Source organism: Helianthus annuus, chromosome 8 (assembly GCF_002127325.2).
Source record: "Helianthus annuus cultivar XRQ/B chromosome 8, HanXRQr2.0-SUNRISE, whole genome shotgun sequence".
In the NCBI taxonomy this organism is placed as follows: Eukaryota; Viridiplantae; Streptophyta; class Magnoliopsida; order Asterales; family Asteraceae; genus Helianthus; species Helianthus annuus.
The window spans coordinates 8,521,490-8,536,869 of record NC_035440.2 but is presented as its reverse complement, the minus strand read 5'-3'; the positions used below and the strand labels follow the sequence as shown (position 1 = coordinate 8,536,869).

General features: G+C 36.5%; 1 protein-coding gene across 1 annotated transcript; it reads right to left on the bottom strand.

Annotated features, from left to right (window-relative positions):
* Positions 1-2,359: 2,359 nt before the first annotated feature.
* LOC110871927 (auxin efflux carrier component 4) lies at positions 2,360-5,438 on the bottom strand. The gene is made up of 5 exons (XM_022120682.2): positions 3,786-5,438; positions 3,508-3,593; positions 3,245-3,402; positions 2,977-3,053; positions 2,360-2,854 (listed from the first exon to the last, which is right to left on the bottom strand). Exons 1-5 carry the CDS (start codon positions 5,309-5,311, stop codon positions 2,788-2,790), a joined length of 1,914 nt encoding a protein of 637 aa, XP_021976374.1. The 5' UTR covers positions 5,312-5,438; the 3' UTR covers positions 2,360-2,787.
* Between the last annotated feature and the right edge of the window lie 9,942 nt (positions 5,439-15,380).

Genomic DNA, 15,380 nt, shown 5'->3' with positions numbered 1-15,380 from the left:
CAACTACTGATCAAGAAGTTGGGCTCCATGGTTATGTTATGACATTACTAAGACTCTTAAGACATCTCAATAATTCGAAAAAAAACTACACAGTTAATATCAGAAAAATGTTATAGATTTAAAAAAAAAAAAAAAAACTACAGACAGTTAACATCACAAAAAAAAAAAAAAAAAAAAAAAAAATTATAGATTAAGAACTAATTATAACATATACAACTTTTTATGTGGCATACCTTTTATACACGTACATTAACTAATAAACAAAAGAATTTGTTATTCCCTACTCATCAAGTAAGTTATTATCATTTATACTGATAGACACGATACGTGTTATATTCTATGTGAAGTGACAGTGTGACACTTAGGGGTTGTTTTAGAACTTCTAAATGGTTAAGGGGCTGTTTGGCAACATCTGAATGATTAAGTGCTGAACCAGTAAGAGGTCTGAACCATTAAGTGCTGAACCTAAGAAATCTGAACCATTAATAGCCTGTATAATGCTTAACCGTTCAGAGGCAAATGTATGACCAATTCAGATTAAAGGTCTTAACCATTCAGACTCTGTATAAATCTTAACCATTCAGAGGCAAATGTCTGAACCATTCAGACATCTGCTCGTGAAACAAACAGTCTAAACCATTAAGTGCTGAACCAGTAAGAGGTCTGGACCATTAAGAGTATCATTAAGAGGTAAACAAACAGCCCCTAAGTGCTGAACCAGTAAGAGGTCTGAACCATTAAGTGCTGAACCTGTAAGAGATCTGAACCATTAATAGCCTGTATAATGCTTAACCGTTCAGAGGCAAATGTATGACCAATTCAGATTAAAGGTCTTAACCATTCAGACTCTGTATAAATCTTAACCATTCAGAGGCAAATGTCTGAACCATTCAGACATCTGCTCGTGAAACAAACAGTCTGAACCATTAAGTGTTGAACCATTAAGAGGTCTAAACCATTAAGATCCCTGTTAAGAGGTAAACGAACAGCCCCTTAGTTATTATAATTTGTACATACTTCACATTTTTAATATATAATGTTGTTCATAACATATTTAAAGGATTTTATTATTATTATTATTATTATTATTATTATTATTATTATTATTATTATTATTATTATTATTATAAAAACGACAAGTGTGTTGCAATTTAAACCTAACCCCTTCTGGATTGAGATGGAATTGTCCCAACTTTAATATCCTTTTTGTTTACAACCCATTCTTTTTTCCTTCTATGAAACATCACTAGTGGGAATAAGACTTCCATGTCTCACATTTAATGAGCATAAAGGTAGGTTTTGAATGGGTGTTTGGTACACAAGTCAAGTTAAAATTCTAATTTATGTTTAGAAAAAAAAATCTATTCAAATTAAATGAACTTAGTCAAAATTGTAATATAAGTAAGAAAGAAAAGCCAAGAGGTGAAGTTGTTTCATTTAGCCACAATTTAAATAGGAAACTCCAAACAAATATAACATGTGGATGAATACTTACAAGTGTATGGAGTCAAATAAAAGTTTAGTTGCAATTTTAATAATATAAAGGAAATCCAGAAGAAGCCATTGCTTAAACATGTTTATGTGCATAGAATTCGAACCGACATAGTTTAGGACATTTTTATTTCAAGCATAGTCGATGGGGCGCAAAATGGAACTACAAGAGGCGGATTTATATTAAAAGATTTCAAATCGACCAATCTCATAACCAACATGACAAAGATAAATTCCACAAGTAACAAGAGATCACGAATTTATCTCAAGATCTTCGTTTTATGTAACATGTTTTCATAAAGCCACAACTATACAAATAAAGCAAGGTGAGTGCAAAAGACAAGAGCTTGTCCATATTCCCAAACAAATATATATATAATTGTTTGTTTGATGAATGTATTATAAGCTATTGTTAATACTAATATTAATCAAAGATCTATTTCACTTATGATGATACATGAATTGTAATCTTAAAAGAGTAGATTCCTATGTTGAATGATGTGGCTAACACATGATTCAATTCCCGCATGCCTAAAACATCTTTTTGGTTGATCTTGTGACTTTATCACATTATTATGCAAAGATGCCTATCTTTCTTAACAGTTATAATAATTGATTTAAGTTGAGGTGGTGGAATGCTACCCTGTTCACACTAAAAAGAGACCAAATGTTTGAATCCCATCACAAAGTAGCCACCTTTTGCTTGTACTTACAACCTTTAACGAGTGACGAAACTAAAGGGGATCAGTGTCTATTGATCTTTTAACCAATTAAGTACTCCTCTACCCATACCTTTGCTTTAAAAAAGTATTATTTATTTATCTATAAAATTTGTTTATCAAGAGAATTACAAATTTACAATCACAAATATATGCAACTTTTAGATAATTATATTCACACCATTAAGTAGTCAATAACCCAAGAAACCTTTACATCATAATTAAACCTTAAATAATTACATCAAAAGAGATGATGCACATGCCACAAGCAACCAAGAACCCAAATTCATTAAAAAAAAAACACAATTCTCCTTCCCATCAATCCTAAACTTTTTTTCTAATATATCACTAACATGTTTCTTTTTTCCCAAAAAAGATTAAACTTCCCCTTTTCTACTCAAGTTTGTCTCCCATCTTTCTCCTTCCTTGCTTTCCCCATTTCTTGAAAATATGCATATTAAAAAATACAACATTTAAAGATGGAGGTAGCATGATCCATACATCAACTCAAAAATTCCTTATTCCAATTGTCTTGGACACTTCATAAACCTTTTAAAATAACATTTCTTTTTTTTTTTCACAATCCAAGAACGATGTAGTAGACTAGAGTTATAGGTAACGCTATCAACATCCCAAAAATAACCCTGTAAATTTCATCAAATTAACAAAAAAATTAGTTAATACAAAACCTTTAAACACCTTGGAGGGGGAGGTTTTAGGTTCAAGTATCACAGACAGCAGGAAATAAAAGAAATGAAGTACTTACGCAGTACTTAGAATTGCGGGATGAACGTTGTACTCTTTTGCAAAAACAAAAGGAACAATTCCTTGGGGTAGTGCAGCCTGTCAGTTAAAATAATTTAATAATATTACAAACATATTAAAACTAACATTTAACAATTAAATAAAAAAGATTATGTCATGACATATGAAAGTTACTAGCTTTAAATTTTAATACTAACTCATAACGATTGATAATGAGATGTAGGTAAAGAGTTGGTGGCTAAAATCATATAATGTAGTTAAGGTATTACCTGCACGATGGCGACGTGGAGGAGGGTGCCACGTAGACCGACAGCGATAGACGCTGCGGCCATCACCGCTGGTCCCGTGAGAAACCTCACGGCCATTGCAAATGAAGCTACTGAGTTACCACATGCTATTATCTTGGGTTGAAGTGCCATAAACAAACCTTCACAAAATGTTAGTATTAATAAATTTTATAAAATATAAAATAAAATATATATTTTATTTAAAATAAATAAAATGTTATAAGAAGTTAATTGTTAAATCTTACCTAAGCTAAACATAGCCATTCCAAGACCAGCATCCGAGAGTATTGAGATAGATTTTTCAATTATTTTTGGCATTGCCAAATGCCATCTGTAATAACAAAAATATAATAAATAACAAATAATTAATTATTTTATTTTATTTTAAGTTAATGAGAAATAATTAATAAAAACCTTATCCTGTTCTTATTCTGGAAATATAATATATTAATAGATTTTTTTTTATAATTATCAGTATTAATAGATATATTTTGATTTGGGTTTGACTGACATGTTGGATTACCTGAATGAAACAAGAGACCAAATTAAACCAATGAGACTAGAATAAGTGTTGGGGTTCCTGATCAGTTTCCTCCAAACCATAATCAAGATCAAGCGCGTCATCACACTCGCCGGCGGCATTTGTTTTCCGGCACCATTGTCGTCGATCGGAACACCCTTTGGGTGGAGCTCCGCCGTAGAACTCGAACCTAGTTTGTTCAGCCCGTTTTGACCCTTGTCTTCGTCTCCAACTCGGTCTCCACCAAAAGTGAAATCTTCTTTAGTTTCGCCATTTTGGTGGAGATCAGATGGGACCGTCATTTTGATTTCCTTGACGGCTTGGTTTTCGGGTCGACTTGGCTGTTCTGTGGTCGACCCGAAATCATTACCTCCAAACACGTGGAGCCCAGTTCCATCAGAAACTGGAGACGCGTTAGAGCTCCACACGAACATGTGGAGCTCTTTTGCGTCAGGGTTGGTTTTATTTTGAGATACATTTTGTTGTGGTTGTTGTTGTACGGTCTTTGACTGTTGACCTTTAGCAGTGTTCCCTGCACTCGAGGTTATTTCAGGATTTGGTGCAGGATAAGACGCTGGCGCAGCCTGCGCCGCAGGATAAAACCCAAACCTCGGGGAATTCATATTAAGAGGCCCCGGAGCCGTGCTCTCTTCAAAATTCGACGGTCTAGGAGTCGGGCCTCTAGACGACTGAACCGAATACGCGTCCGCCGGACCAAAATTCGACAACCTTCCACCCGGAAACCCCATCATGGAGTAAAAATCCGAGTGATTAAAATTCGACCCTCTCGGCGTCTGGTTCCTCGACGAGCTCAAACTATAAATCTCCGCACCCGTCAAATTCGACGGGCGCGGAGTCATCCCCGAAACCGACCCAATCCCCAACGACCGTCTCGACGCGTTCGACTTCCTCACCGTCACATGTAACTTCCCGTCGTTCCCAATCTCCGCATCCGTCTCCAAAAAATCATGTCCGTCGAGCGACACCACATCCGATTCGACCTTAAACGACACAATCGAAGCCGCCGTCTCCGGAAATTGCTCCATGATCAACATCTTTGCCCCCCTATACTCAAACAAAAACAAAAGCAAAGTGTACCATATAATGCACTGCAACACCACTACTTGTACCATCAAAGACCCAGAATATTCTCCGTACATAGCAATCAAAAGTGGAATCCCCATAACTAAAGTGTTTGGTAACGTAGATAACGAAAAGATCGTTATCATCCATTCCAAACTTCCATTTTTAGTGAAGTTGGCCCACAATGTAAGCACCACAAGCATGATAATCTTCTGAAGCGTATCCGCCGCGATGAACCGGAAGTTCATCGCGTACGGGTCGTTCATGGAGATGAAGTGGAAGGAGAGAAGAGGGACGGCGAAAATGGCGACGAAGCGGTTGATGCCGGAGCATTGGTCAGGGGTGAATATCTTCCACCAGCGGACGCTGCCGTAGGCGAGGATCATGGCGACGTATAATGGGACCATGGCGGACATGACGGTGTAGAAGTCATGGCCGGTGATCATTGTTTATGACGGAGATGGTTTGAAGGGTAAAATGGGAAAGGGAAAAGTGGAATTCCGTTATCTTTTCTGACAGAGTTTGTTCCCGGCGATAGAGATGTGTATTGGTGAGAGAAATTAGAGAGTGAGAAGGGGGAGGGATTTTGTATATAAAGGGAAGGGAGCGACATTTTTTTTTTTTAAATTTCTTTTAGTTTCTTTTTTCTTTTCTTTTCTTTTTTTATTTATCATAATACTTCTTGATTTTTTAATTTTTCTTTTCTTTTTGGGAATTTTTCTTTTCTTTTCTTTCCAACTATGGTTTGTATTATAAATTTATAACCAGACTTAATAATACGTTCATCTTTATTGTATCTTGTATTCAGTTTAATCTTTTAATTTTTATTTAGTTATAATCTTTTAAAATATCTTACGTTAAAGAACTACATGCTGTCTTCCATTATTCCTTCTTTGTCACCGAGAAATATAAGGATTCCAGATTTCTTATCAATCATATGCCACCAATGTCTCTTACGTTAGATGTTATCCTCAATTGCATCGAACACAAGATTCTGCTATTAATTTTACTAATTAGTTGGTTTATTGATTACGAGTAGGGGGTGTTCATACTTCATAGTCCATTTTGGCCAATTCTGATAAGAGGTTTGTGACAAATCGCTAACTAAGGTTTTGGAAAATGACAAACCCAACTAGCAGGGTTGGGTGGGTGGGTCATTTTAGCGGTTGGCGAGTTGATGGTTGACTTTGACGATTTATTCCGACTTTTCAAAAGCTTTAGATCGTATTAAACTTTTTAAAAAATATTACGGACGTAATACACAATTACATATACACGACAATATATTCCAAAAGTGAAAACATAAACTAATTAGAAAAAGGGTAAAACAATTGGCTCGGTAACATGTCGACGTCTCTCCATAGTTAGTTTACCTTAACACTTCCAATTTCTCGGAGGACACGATAATGTGGTTTTGATGGTTTCGGCTAGTATTAGGGTTTGTATATAAGTTTAATTTTTTTTACAGCTTTTTTGTTTTAGATTCACGTTATCACGAATACTACCTAAATAAACCTAACGAGTTATCATTCACAAATGAAACAAAACCATAAATCACATTAATATCATTATATTTGTTGTTAAGTATCTCAATCCAAATAAACTAAACTGGGATTAGCACCAAATTAATATTTTAATTTTGAGTAGGCAAACTTTTCACTTAAAAAAAGTGTGTTGTTTATAGTTTACGTATGAACATAACTTGAGCTATGACAAACTAACATTTTTAAACTAAAAAAAAAACTTATTTTTTAGAAAATTTTATTTGACAATATTCTGTAGATTGGAATCTCATGTCTCGTGATATCATGCCGGTTGGATATATCCCCACAACGAACCATGGTTTTATGTTATAGGAGTAGTTAAAGTTAAGGTTTTCATTAAATTTAAAATCAGAACAGTTGGCATTAAACGAATATCGTTGTTTAAAAGTTGCTATCCAATAGAGTATTTCCAAATATGTTTCATATTATATAATATAATTAAAAAATTGATTTTTTTAGGTTATTTTTCAATCAAATATAATTACCAAAAATTATAGTTAGAAGATTCACAAGCCAAACTATGGGTGGAGGCTTTGACTAGCAACCCTTTAAAAGTCGGAGGTTAAAACGGAAATATACTTCCAAATAGGTAAATAGTTTTTCCGTAGTCCAACGGTTGTAAAAAACAACCTAGAAAGACAGGATTGATCGCATAATATAGCACAATAAGTAAATATAACAAAATACCAAAAAATATAACATAACGTCGAGGAAAAAAGACACAATCAATTGCAAAAAAGACAAAATAACGCAAATATAAAAAAGACACAACGATTTAAAAAAAATTCTAAAATCTACAAGCTAAACACCCAAAAGCGAATACATAAAATCACATATCGTATAATTCAGTGAGACGGTTCCATTGCCGATTAAATAAGATCAATCGGAGTCCGTCTGTTGAGAAAAAAAGACACAATCAATCGGAAAAAAGGCACTATAACTTCGATTCATTTTATTCTCAATGCATTAATTTGGTTGGTAGAAAATGTGAAGTTATGTTACTATTATACGTAATTAACCATCTAACATCAAAAGACATATTATGCAAATTTTAAAATAAGAAAAAGTAATTCTCCAATAAAATCAGTTTTGACATAAAATAAGATATCTAATAAATATTTTTATGAGTTAATTACACAGATAGTTCTTATGATTTACTAAAAGTAAGATTTTTGAGTACTAAGGTATTCGTGTAACATATTCTGATTTTATGATTTCTATTTTGTAACGCATTTAGGTACTAAGGCAAACGTCTGTTAAATGTTAATTCAATGTAAAATGACTAAAATACCCTTCAAGGGACTATTTATTTATTTCCACACCTCATTTTTAAGGGGCTATTTGTGCAAAATAACTAAGTTGTCAGAACAATCTTTGTGAAATGGAAATCGAATCCTACGAAAGCAAAACCTACAAACTGCATACACCCACCCCTTTGAACATCGACATCATCTCTGTCGCCTCCTCCCCTCTTCTTGCTGATAAAACCCGATCCATAGATATTTAATATTAACCAAAGAGTTTGTACTTTGTAGTCTAACAATATCAATGTGTATGGAAAGATGTTTTGTGTATGGAAAGATGTTTTCCCTAACGAGATTGTTTTATTTCTCAAAAAAGATTGACCATGATCAATGCATTTCAACACGCTTATGATGATAGAAGAAGATAAACTAAATGCACAAAACTATTTCGTGTTTCTCATTACTATAAGGGTATGTTTAAGTCTCACTTCTTGCTAACATGTAAATATTTTTTCTATTTTTTTTCAAGATTAAAAAAAAACTCATCTAATATCCCTTTCATTGTTGACCCACGGGTATCTTTTACAAAGGAGTGGTTTATGGTTTATATTTTGAATATTCAAATGTTACGGTGACGTAACAAATAAAATAATAATAGCATCAATTAACCAAAATTAATAAATTGGAGTTACAAACACATGTCACATCCAAGTACCTAAAATATCAATGTCTTTAGGACATGCATGATTGACTCACATTATCATAACAAGTATTTTCATCAAACACATTTAAATATAAAAGATGCCTTTGATGAATACTCACAAGTCCTAACAAAACCACCAAACTTTATATTTATTATTCCAAACAAACAATGTTATACATCATTTTGTTTCTATTATTCTAAAATGATATACACGGATGTGTTATGTCTATCTTTTTTAAAAGAGAACATGAAATCTTATCGACTATAGATGGACCGAGGTATAAAGACATAGCGCGTTGTTCCTCGAATCACTTAAAGTTGCCACACAACTTCACGAGGCACGACGACATGGACCACGATGAAAAAGATTGTAGAGTACCAAAAAAATGGAGTGTAGTGATGTGTTCTCTTCTCTTATGTTCTCATGCCATAAGTGAGAAACATAAAAAAATAAAAATAAATAAAAAAAGGAGATTGATGATAATGGATGTTGCCAAATTAAAATGTAAAGGAGAAGTTAAGTCTACCTTCAATGTAGCTTGTGCCATAACATGTGCTACGAGGGGCCATGGTTTGGTTCCATTCGTTATGGTTCTTTTACTTGTCCTTCATGTGTATCCCCACTACCAATTAAATGAAAAATTTTAATTAAAAAAATCTTTTTTGATGTTGTATTAGGTGAGATAGATGGTAGCCGATCAAAGTGAGGTGAAAGATATTTGTTATATCTTGTTTGTAATCATTTAATAATTTTGACATTGATCATACTATGATCCCCTAGTGGGTGTCACGATTGTCGTTCAAGCATGAGAAGTACGCAAAACCATGTAAGGAAGGTGTAACACCCTAAAATTTAAAGTATAAATTATTAAATATCTTTGGTATATAAAAATTGGAGTGAATAGTAATTTACAATACATATGTCTTGAAATTAAGAGTATTTGTACCATTAAAGACAATGATATAAAATCATCAAGAGATATAAAAGTTGAAACCAGTCTAAATTTAGCAAGGTAAATGTCAAAATAGGGCACATGGTGTAAGAAATGATACTTGGTAGTTCAAAAACCCATGTGCGTATATATGTGTGTGAAGAAATGATCTACCATCCAATAATTCAAAAAAAAAAAATGATCTTTATCAGTTAAACTCAAATAAGTGTAGGCTTTGAAATTAAATCCTACAAAATTCTTATAAGGTTTAAACCCTTTTACTTGTTTTGTTTGAAGAAAAAAAGCAATTGTGGCTCATACTAAGGTCTTGCGTAGTGGGGCGCGGCCAAAGGCCATAGCGCCGCTATGGCGCCGCCCACACCGCCCCCAAGGGCGCTATGTTTGAAAAATGGGTGAAGGGCTTGAAATTTTTCGCGGCGTTATTTGTTGTTTGGTTAATCATTTGGCCAATCAAAAATGAGAAGAGTTTTTTATATTAATTAATAAAACTTAAAATTATTAAATAGGTAATGATGGGTAGGGGCTTTATGACTACGGCCTCAAATTGCATAACCCCCCATAAAGCCCCGGGGTGACGTGGCACGACACGTGTCGCATAACGCCCCCAAAAGGGCTTTATGACTACACATGGCCTAAGGTGTGGTGGCAGCTATGGAGACCTACAAGAGACTACTTACTTTTGTGCCTGGCTACAAGTTAACTAATTCAACAAATAAATGACATGTAGGTTGACCATGATCAATATGGCTCATGCCTTAGGGTGAAGGGAATGGTTATCTATTCTAAACAGGTAAACTCCTAATTCACTTAATCACACATTGCCATCTCAATTCACTTAAATAAGTTACCTAATGTTTAAAAACGTTGGTGATGGTTTACCTAATGAGGTTTAGGTAAACTATTTTTTTTTTAAAAAAAAGAAAAAAAAATGTGTGATTGGTTGAGAAGGAATGGACTCCACCACACACCCATCTCCCCCCCCCCTCCCACCGAATTGGTGTAGGTTCACCGAACAAGCTTTGCAAAATCGGTAAAGGTGTGATTGGCGGTGGTTTACCGTCTCGATAAAGAGGTTTACCGCCTCTTATGGTGTTTTCTATTTTCTTGCATCCTTTTAACTTCCTCAAGTTCCTCATCTTTTAGAGCCCATAGGGCTTTAGTCATAATGCATAGTGTCGTGACTCTAGAGTAAACTCTTCCTCACTATATGGAGAGTGCAACTCATTTTCAATAGGAATATAAATCCTTTATGTTCGGTCTCAACTGGTTTGGTCTTTGATGTATAATAAGTTATACACCTTTTAACGCCAAATTTATCCTTGTTTATACAAAAACTCAATGCATTTTCATTGATTTTGGCACTAATTTGGGTTATATTTGTGAAAATGCAGGCCCGGGCTGCTCCCCTGAAGAAAACAAAGGCGTTTGGGGCAAAAAAGAAGAAATCTACCAAAAGTCCCCGATATGGCACGATCGTGCTCAGTCATCTCCAGTCAGCACCATCATGCCACCACACGCATGATATTTATGAAGATCCAGATCATGCATAATCGCATAGCCCTTTAAGCACAATCGTGCCCGACCAAATTACCCAAGCACTGATAGTGCTAGCTCGTGCGATCTTGATTCCTTGGTGAAAATTGAAGATGCATGATCGTGTGCATGACCATGCACAATCGTGCACTACCTCGGGAACATTGGGCGGGCTTTAGCCAAAAATGGAAGCAAATTGTCACACTACAACCGATGGCGGAAACATCGGGGTGAGGCACTGAGCGAAACAGATTGTCCAGGAGAAAACCACAACAACTAATATTACCAAATATTTAATGTTAAGTCCCATACCATAACATATTCAGCAAAATAATGATTACAGACATAGTATCTCAAAGACAATAAATTGTTTCGACAACTCAGAATTAAATTGTTTGTTTCTAGACTCTCCTAGTCTTGATTCCACAAGCAAGCAAAGCACAAGCATCCTAAACACCTGTCACATACGTTAAAATAGAGGTCAATACACATAGTGTAAATGTGAGCATACAAGTTTAATAGTATAGATAGTAGCGAAAGCGAGTTTACGCATAACCAGCATGTAACACGTAGTAATGCGAAACAAGTAGGTTATCGACAATGAAATATTGTCACGGCCCCTGGCCCAGTTGCATGGTCTGGAAGCCGCGGGACAGAAACCCGTGGTATTGGTGATTGATCTGGCAGCGGAAATTTTAACAGGATCGTTTAAAATGAAAACACCCATTTATTTATTTCAAGTTTCGGGACAAATCCCGTAATTTACAATAAAGGAATTTTACTGGGAAATTCCCTGATTACAAAAACATGTTTATTTATTTACTGAGCCACTTCATTCAAGCTGGAGTGCTACGCGGCACTTTTCCTTGTTCACAGTAAATCACCTGAAACATGTTTTAAAAAGATTTTATCAGCGGGGAAACACTGACGAGTCATTCAAGTTGTACAAAACGACACATTGTTATAAATTACAGTATTAAGAGCGATTACAATTGTCCCTATCTTACAATTATTTGGTCCAGTTGTCACTCGACCGGATCTGCGACTGTGGTCATATCACTATTGGGTCCGTTCACCCAAAAGTGACGTGTATCACTATTTAGGTCCGTTCACCTAAAAGTAATAAAACAGCAGTAATGTGCATAATACCCCACTTACTGCTAGTAATATAAGATAACAAAGACTTAATCCCTGTAAGATATAACTGGAAAACATTTAGGGTTTTACAAAGCAACTTTGATAAAAACAGAATGACTCACATTGCAAGTTTAACTGGACAGAGTCCGCCTACTGATTAAGCCTGGTAACCTAGTTAAATAATGCAAACAAAACTAGGTTAGTAACTTAATACAACATTTACGATAACTCACGAGATCGAAACCCTCACGACGAATGACAAAGTATAGCCCAAGATTCGGGCAGCACTTAAACATCTATTGGATCGGCTTTAATCGATCAGACATTGTATCGTAGCAGTGATCAAGTTATTACCCTGTTATCGTAGCAGCGTCTCGACACTAAAATGGAAAATTCGTACAGAAAGAAAGTTGTTTTGGTGAAATTTTTCGAGCAGAATGGACTGGCCATGCAACGTCGAATTTATAGCTGAAAATTAGGTCTCTCGCGGCCCGCGTAAGCTTGAAGGCTAGTCTTTCGCGGCCCGCATAGGCCACCCTAGCTACGGCTAGGGCTACCGTGTCAACCCCTAGACCTGCCACGTGTGCGACACGTGGCCCTGAAGCTTATCCGGAGATTTCATCAAGCTGTCGCACCCCGCGAAGACTTTGCTTAGCTCTTTCGCGGCCCGCGACCGAGTAGTAAAACTTGATTTTCTTGATTTTTCATAAAAATTAGGGTCTTAGAGGTTCGGGTTGTAACACCCCGTGTTACCAAATGTCAAAGTCAAAGTCAAGATTGACTTCTTAGACTATAGTTAGTCTATTTTATGTTGGTGTTTCTGTTGATTGTATTATGTGGAGTAAGTGTTATTAATCAAAGGAATCGAGGTAATCGAATGTTTATCGACGCGAAGCGATTTGCGACTGTGAATAATAGGAAGTAACAATGCGATAAAGTCAATCAACCAATAATCAAGCTAATCGAATCATCATCGAACTCGAAACTCGAATTATGCAACTTTGGGTTATTATACGTGTGTGTGTGCCTTATGTGTTACCTGTGCGTGTTTACTTTATGTTATGTGTGGTGATCAATCGAATCGAAACTCGAAACTCAATCGAAATCGAATTATGATAAATGGTGACGAAAAGAAAGTGTGAAATATAGATGCTTGTATGTAGATATAGTGGTTGGGATTAAAAGTAATTTGAATAGGAAACTCTATCATATTCGTATCATCTTCAATCGAAATCGAAATATCAGAAATCGTCGCACCGAACGCTCTAAACAGGCTGTTGATCGATCAGGCTCCTAGCCGATCGAACAGCCCAGCCGATCGGACGGACTGCCCGATCGAGCAGGCTGTCCGATCGGAATGCCTGGCCGATCGGCCAGCCTTCCTCTTTGGGAAGCCTATAAATAGCCCTGTCATTGTCATTCTTTCCACTTTTGGAAACTCTCTGACCGACCAGCTCGTGCTCTTCACTATTTCTCAGATTTCTCTCAATCCCGGTAAGATTTCATCCTAAATCTTGTACTTTCTTGGTCAATGCACGCTCCTACACCTTTCTATCTTTCAAAACTTGATTTCTAACCGTGAAATCATCAAGATCTAAGTGTTCTAGGATGATGTCATCATGGTGTTCTTGAAGAACTTCATGTTTTGGCCTCAATCCACCAAGAATCACTTGGATCTAGCCGATTTCCACATAAACAAACAAAGATCTATCCTAGATCTAAACATTTACACGATGTAAAGGATTGAAAGATGGATTTTCCAACTTTCTTTCAACTCTTTTACACCCAATGCCTTCAAACCGGTGGAAACGAAGCTTGAGCCAACTCACTAATCATTCTAATAGTTGTGTGGTTCAAGATTCGGATTCTATCTACGAGGTTCACCGATTTCGGGATAAGCTATAAACTCCGTTCCGAACCGTTCACCGGCCGGACTTGGGTGATTCCTGTCCGAGCAGGGAAAAACAAGTAAGGACGAAAGTTCCATGGTTCAGCTCGTAGTAAAAAATACCTCGATATAACGTCAAACAGTCAGGACAACCAAGTGATAGACGAACATGCCGACCAGGTCAGGATGCTGACCGATCGGACAGGCTGTTCGAACGGACAGCCCAACCGATCGGACACGTCAGCCGATCGACCAGGCCAGCCGATCGGCTAGCACACGGCCCCACACTTTAACAATTTCATGAAGTTTAGTATTGAACGAAGTGTTGTTCTATCGAACTACGGTTTGGTTTGAATTACTCTTCGGATCATGAGATACTATGCATCAACACTTAATCGACTTTCAACTCGTTCGACGTATTGGAGTGCCACCCGATCGAACATGCCGTCTGATCAGGTGACATCCTGCTGAGGACTTATTACTGAGGTACCTAATCGATCGGTTAAGCCGGCCGATCGAACGGCCTGTTCGATCGATCGACCTGAAAAGTAAGGACACTTCAATGTTCTCAAATACTACAATGAAAACTTCAAAAGGACAAGCCACCATACACAAACACATCCTACTTAAAGGAAGAAACAATCCACTCGAACAACCCAACCGATCGAGCCTACCGGCCGACCGAACAGGCTGTCCGAACGGACGATCAAACCGAACGAACAACTCGTCCGATCGAATCTACCGTTCGATCGACCAGGCTGTTCGAACCATCAACACTTGTATTCGTTTTACGTGTTACTCATCGTTATGCTATCGAACTATCAATCGCTGTGAGTATACTCGAACCCTTTTTGCTTTAGCACTTTTGGGTGTTACATACGTTACTTATCGAAATCACAATCGAACACACTACTCAATTATTTAAACGCTAACCGTTCTGCATGTATTACGTGACTAAATGAATGCTTGTTGTTATGTTTACACGTGGAATGCTGTCTACCTGCCTTAACGACGATAGTACTATAGTTTGGACTCAGCACCCGTTCACACGGGGGTTGTTAAGGACAATTACTTGCATGGATTACGGTAGTAATCAAGTATTGCGAACTGCCTCGGGTAGTCAACCCGCAGTCATTGGTATCGATAGATCCATGTCGATAATTAACATGCTTCGTTTTCCGCTGTGTACGTGCTGGTTATGCGTAAACTATTTCGAACTCTATATGCTATTATCAAACTTGTATGCTCACCTTTACATTTTATATATTGACTTTATTTTAACGTTTGTGGCAGGCAATTAGGATGCTTATCTGCTAGGAAGGTGAGCTTAGAATAAGCGTCTAGAGCATAGTTGTCTGTAGATCTTGCAGATCAAGTCTCTAGAAGCATTTGAACAATTTTTATATTTAAAATCTGAGTTGTCGGAACAGAATATTTGACTAGTTGTTATCTGTAATAATTTGTTTTTACTACTTGGGATACGGTATGGGACGTATTATTTAAACTGAATAGT